Below are 6,233 nucleotides of genomic sequence, written 5' to 3'. Positions count from 1 at the left end.
TCATAAGTGTGACTACAAGACTGTGAAGAGAGCCATCTTCATAGGAAATAGGCCACTGAGGACTCCAGGAACCATGATGTCCATTTTCACCCACCACAAGCAGCCCCCATTTCCACCAAGCTCTTTCCTAGCTGAGAGCAGCTCCCCTGAACACCAATGAAGGATGGTATGCGCAGAACTGCCAGTCACCACTCGTCACAAGACCTATGTGGGTGTCGGGAGGCAGGTCCTCTCATGCCCAGGCCCTGTATCACTGCTGGAGGCAGCACCCAAGGACAGAATAAAAGGGCTCAGGGCCAGAGCATCCCATCCACTCACCTCCTGCAGTGCTGAAGAACCCTGTGCTGCCTGTGATCCTGGTAAGTGTGCCCTGGAAAAAGGAGCAGGGGCTTCCACAGAGGGATACCCAGGCCAGGGAAGGAGGGGATGGATACTCAGACCAGGGCAGGAGTAGAGTCTAGGCAGGGCCTCGGGGGCCTGGAATTGTGATTGGCAAGGAATGGGGTGGGGGCCAAAAATTGGAAAGAGGAGGTAGAGGGGTGGGGTGGAGTGAGAGAGATTAAGAAGAACTGGTAAGATCAGGAGGGCTGTATGACACAGATTTAGAGGGACCAAATTGTTTTCAATTGCTCAGTGTGTTTCTCTGGTTTTAGAGAATAAACACATTGGCCACTGGATTATGCTGGAGTGGGCTGCATAGTGGGAATATAATTTTGGAAATACAGACATACTCACTTTTAGAAAAGATATGCTAAGAACACTGCTAGTAGAGGAAGAAAGGATCAGAGACACCTGTGGATCTTGTTAGATGCCAACAAGAAGATCTGTAGTGGAAAACTGAGTGCACACTGGAGTTTAGAAGCCATGTGACAGCGCCGGGGTACAGGCCTGGGGAGGCAGCATGTGCTAAAGGGCAGAACCCAGGTTGGGAACCAGGAGACCCAGGAACAAATGTGACATGCTAGTGAATAACTTTGGGCCAGTGAAGTTACCTCTTTTGGCTTCAGTTTCTTTATTTATATATTGAGTTGGTTGGAACAAATTGACTCCAACATCCTTTGCAGTTATAGTTTTCTCTATGTCTGCAAACTGAAATATATCAGTTCTTCCAATAGAAATTTATTTTTGTTTTTCCTTAAAGAGATTTTCATCTCTAAACTGGTCTCAACATTGAACATTCTCAGAATTCTTGGTGATGTGATAGAATGAATGCTGGCCTGGAGCCAATTTATTTCCGGACTTCTCTCCCACACTTAGGAGCTTTTAATGAGCAGAAACTTTATTTACATGTTTGGAGATTATATATTGCATGACAACATCTCAAATAAGGTTTGAAATGAGAATCCATGAATGAAAGCACTTGGTAAACATTGAGAGTGATAAAAACATTAGAGGTGATTTTCCTATGTTTGATATGAGGCTTTCAAAATGAAGGGTCTAGAAACAATGCAGAAAGGACAAGAATAGGCAGCGGTGGCCTCTGCCTCCATCTAACTTGCTGTCTGACTCTCCTTCAGCTCCTGAACACCCGCCACCGAGATGTCCTGCCAGCAGAGCCAGCAGCAGTGCCAGCCCCCTCCCAAGTGCACCCCCAAGTGCCCTCCCAAGTGCCCCACCCCAAAGTGCCCCCCAAAGTGTCCCCCTAAGTGCCCTCCAGTCTCTTCCTGCTGCAGTGTCAGCTCCGGAGGCTGCTGTGGCTCCAGCTCTGGGGGCTGCTGCAGCTCTGGGGGAGGCGGCTGTTGCCTGAGCCACCACAGGCGCCGCAGGTCCCACCGTCACAGACCCCAGAGCTCTGACTGCTGCAGCCAGCCCTCAGCGGGCTCCAGCTGCTGCGGAGGGGGCAGTGGCCAGCACTCTGGAGGCTGCTGCTGAAGTGGACCCTGTGCCTAGAAGAGTGGATTTAGAGGCATGAAAGGGGCAACTTCATCTTCCTTGGGACTGACTGTGTTGCTGGCACATTTTAGTAAAGATTTCAAACTCTGTCCTGGAAGATTCCTCCGACCTAGAATCCAGAAATCTGCCCTCTCACAAGAACTCATCTTCTGACCTCTGATTCCATCTGTGCACCTGGCCTGGGAACACCAAATAGAAGTCCTTGCCTCATTCCCCTGATTTCCTTGGCAATCTCCATTGTGCATGAAACAATAAAACAAATAATCTGCTCATCATCTTTTTCTAGACTGCATTACTCTTGCTTGTAAATGTGCCGAGAGGGATAAGCATGTCTGGTCTCAGCTCCATCACCCAGTTATCTGGGCCTTGAAGCAGCATGGCTTGCTTAACTCCTTCAACTCCTGGTCCTCACCAGAGCTGACCCTCGCCCCTCAGTGCCTCATTCAGGGTCAAGTCAGGAAAGAGAATTATGAAATGTACTTTAATAGACAGAAGTTTACATAAAGAATTGCTTACTTGGCATCAGAGAACTGACAAGACCAATAGAGGACAAAAAGAGTTCATGGAGGCGGTAACTGTCATTGCCACCATGCTACCAATGGCAGGGAAAGGGAGTGTCTTGAAACTATCAAAACTTAGAAACTTGGAGCAGTGGCCCATGAATTGAAACTCAGGCCTCTAGGAAAGGGGCCCTTCTCATGGGTGCCAGGGTCCCTGAGCTCAGAGGACGAGCCTTGTGTGTCTGGACTCAGGCTTCTGAGGAGGGGCGCAAGCTGGTGCTGGCCCTAGGGTCTGTCTCCATGAGAACCCAACAAGGTTGGTTTTGTGAGCAGGAAAAACTGCACACTGGAACCACACTGTTGCTACTGGGATAAATTGCTCCTGCTGGGGTGAGAAGTAATATTGGGGTGACTTGGAGAATTCTAAGGAAATCTAAGGAAGCCTGGTCCTTGTCACTCTGCCAGTCTCCAAGTTCTCTCTAGCTCCGCCTACTGGCGGAGACTTCAGGAAACCTCCGGTAAAGAGAAATGGGGTTGGCAGTCCCAACCCTCCATCATAAGGCCAGATGTGGAAGGGAGGACCGAAGTGGAGCAATGGTGACTTAATAACCCTGGTTATTAAGGAAGACAGACATTATCCTACTCAGCTGTCACCCTCTTTCCTGATACCCTCACTGTCTCCCCCATCTATTCTCCCAAAGAATTTTACCATGCTCCTCCTTCAGCAAACATAGCAAAATGACTCCATGTAGCTTATACTCTAAAAATGCAGACTGCTCTAGTACAAATAAACCTTTAAGCTCACTTCTGCAAATGGACTTCAAAGAGTTTCTGTTCTTGCCACTGCCTATACAAATGGAGTCATAAATTACAGACACACACATGCAAACGCACACACACCCAAACACACATACACACAAACACACCAATGTTCATTTCAGGTGTCAAGAGCTTGGAAACAATGTCCAACTCTGTGAAAGACATCCTGCCTCTGTGCTTCTAGAAGTCCTTCTGATTGTCTGTCCTGAGGTTTGGATTCTGGATGAATATCAGTCAGCCTCCTCGATTTCCAGGAAGCTTCCCTAATATGTCCTCTATTTTCACACTACAATCCTTCAATATTAGTAGTCTCAGGCTATCCTCTCTCCTATCATGCCTTTTTGTATCCTTTCCTCCTGGAACCAACCAGATGTGCTTCCTCTTTCCCCATCTAGCATGGAGTCCCTGAAGAAAAGGCAGTTTGAATCCCTATAAATTGCAACCCCTGTATTACCAGGCCTCTGCACTGGGATCAGGGATACTCCATAGGCACAGGCAGCATATAGGCCTTGGGTAAGGACTTCCTGAGTTCAGGGGATATGGGTATTACACCACCCCGGGGGGATTTCTGAGGACCAGGGCTGGGCTTCTCTCCTTGTCCTGTGGCTCCCTAAGGCAGGGGAACCTGTGTTTTAACTTGAGAAGGCTTCCTCCAGGGAGGAGAGGACATCTCACAGTACTCCCGCTGAAGGTGACAACATTTTTATCTCTTTCCTGCTTTTTCCAAGCTCCAAGAACCAGAGCTATGTAGACAGGGGCTCACAGATGCTTCAAGGTAAGGAGCTCCTTAAATACAAGGACATCAGTTTTCTGCAGGGTCCCTGTAAGTCTTCCCTTCTTCTTTGGCTCTCTGATGAGTCTGGAAACCAGTATCAAGCAGTGGGACTGGACTTCATTTCTTCTCTGCTTTCCACATGTGGGGACTGTTAAAACGTAAGCTGAGGTATAATACAATTTTAAAGAGTTTATTTGAGCCAACAGCAATTCATGAAACTCAAAAGTGGTTTGAGGGCTCTGTCAAGAGAACACAAGGGGAAAGCTTTTATAAAGCAATCACAAAAGTAAAGTGAAGAAAATATTTGATTGGTTGCTGTTACACCATTTTCTTACTCAGTCTATCCTGCTGAAAGTCCCTAGTTGCATAATTATAAGGTAGCTGGTGGCTTCTGATTGGTTGGTTTTAAGTATCATTTTTCTTTAATATAGGCGTTTACAAGAAATAGCCTAAGTTACGTTACCCTTATGTTTGGAGATCAAGCAAAGTTGAGGTCATTTATGAGGCCTAACTGGCTTTGTCTGTCCAGGGACTCTTCAGGTCTGGTGTCCATTTTAATTTATTTTAACAAGACCCTCCTGTTCATGCATACAAATGCTCCACAATTCCCATTCAGTTTGAGACGAGGATCACGACACAGTCCAAGCAGCATAAGATCCAGAATGCCCTCTCTGAGCACTTCCTTCTCCTACGTTAGATACTCAGATCAGCGGCAGAGGAGTGCCACCATCCTGGCTGCTAGGGGAAAGACAATCTTCTCAGCCACCTTGGTGACTCCCATCTGTTCATTCCCTGAAGAACATCTCTTACTCTGTATCGTTCTGTGTTCTGATGAATGGGTAATATTACAAGAACCGTCAGTGATTGAGCAATTTCAATATGCCAGGCACTGTGTTCTCACAGTATACTGTTTAATCCTTGAAATTTCTATGAAGCAGGTCGATTTTTAGCCTCAGTTTAAAAATCAGAAATTCAGGCACAGAGAGTTAAATGCAAGTATTTTTTCAAGATACTTGCCACAGTTATCTATGCCAGCACTATCCCCCTCTTCTGCTCACCGAAAGCACGACAGATAGCCAGAGAGTGGACTCCCACCCAGGGTGGTGTCTGTTGGGCTGTGTTGTGGACCTTCCCCAGAAAGACAGACACTGTTCAGGATCCTGAGGAGATGGCCCCATCACAATCCTTTGAGAATTCCCCTTTCCACCCCTAGCTTCCCAGAAACTCAGGAAAACTCATCTCCACAGGTCTCAGAGTGATGAAAGGGGCTGTTTTGAAGACCTTATGATTTTTTGCCTAATAAAACACCCAGGTGCAAAGAAAATATCTTCATCTTGAACACATATGATGGGAGGAAATAGAGTACCATAAATAGCCAGGAGACCCTTTTGTGTGAAAAGAATTTAAAATATGTTAGCATATAGATCAGTGGAGAAAGGGTGGCTTATTTAGTAAGTTGAACTGGAGAAAAAAAACAAGTTATGTTCTTTAACAAAATGAGCTTCAGGAGAATTAAGGAACTAATTTTTAAAATCGAATCACAAAATAGAACTCTCAATGGAAAAATATTTTTTATGTACAAAAGAAACAGAACAAATGTTAGTGAGAAATTTTGACAGATCTAATACCATCAAAATAAAATTTTCAGTACATTCAAAATCATATGAAAGAAACAAACTAGAAAGCCATAACACTATAAATAAAATATTCAATAAATGCTTACTAAGAGCCTAAAATATTCTAGGAGTTTATTTAGACAGTTGAGGCACACTAGTGAGCAAATAGAAAAAGGACTCCTGCATGCATAGATTTGATTTTATTGAAGGATTTTCAATGAGTACTATTTCAGAATTTTCATATAATAAAATATAATAAATTTCTTGTTAGGCACTCAATCTTTGCCAATTTGATATAAATAAATAAATTGAATAGACACCCTACATCAGAAAAAGACAAAATGTTTCATTTTTTTCTTTTTTTTAATAATTAAAAGGGCATATATACAATTTATATATATATATACATTTTAAAGTCAGAATTTTAAATTAAATTTTAAATTAAATTATTGAAATAAAAGTTAAAATTTGAAAGTTCTTATTTAATTTAAAGTTTTAGTTAAAATATTTGTAATTGTTATGAGAAATTGATATTTAAAAAGTATAAATATTTGTTTAATAAACAATTCCTTGCACACTACCCAACAAAGATACAAACAATTTTATACATTTGGCACCTATCTTCTCCCT

General features: G+C 43.8%; 1 protein-coding gene across 1 annotated transcript; it reads left to right on the top strand.

Moving 5' to 3' along the window:
- The first annotated feature begins 308 nt into the window (after positions 1-308).
- On the top strand, positions 309-2,168 carry LOC103891398 (late cornified envelope protein 1F). Its single transcript, XM_009244125.2, has 2 exons — positions 309-359; positions 1,518-2,168. Exon 2 carries the CDS (start codon positions 1,540-1,542, stop codon positions 1,870-1,872), a length of 333 nt encoding a protein of 110 aa, XP_009242400.2. The 5' UTR covers positions 309-359; positions 1,518-1,539; the 3' UTR covers positions 1,873-2,168.
- The last annotated feature ends 4,065 nt before the right edge of the window (positions 2,169-6,233 follow it).

The sequence above is a fragment of the Pongo abelii genome, chromosome 1 (genome assembly GCF_028885655.2).
Source record: "Pongo abelii isolate AG06213 chromosome 1, NHGRI_mPonAbe1-v2.0_pri, whole genome shotgun sequence".
NCBI lineage: Eukaryota > Metazoa > Chordata > Mammalia > Primates > Hominidae > Pongo > Pongo abelii.
This window is presented reverse-complemented; position numbering and strand designations above follow the sequence as displayed.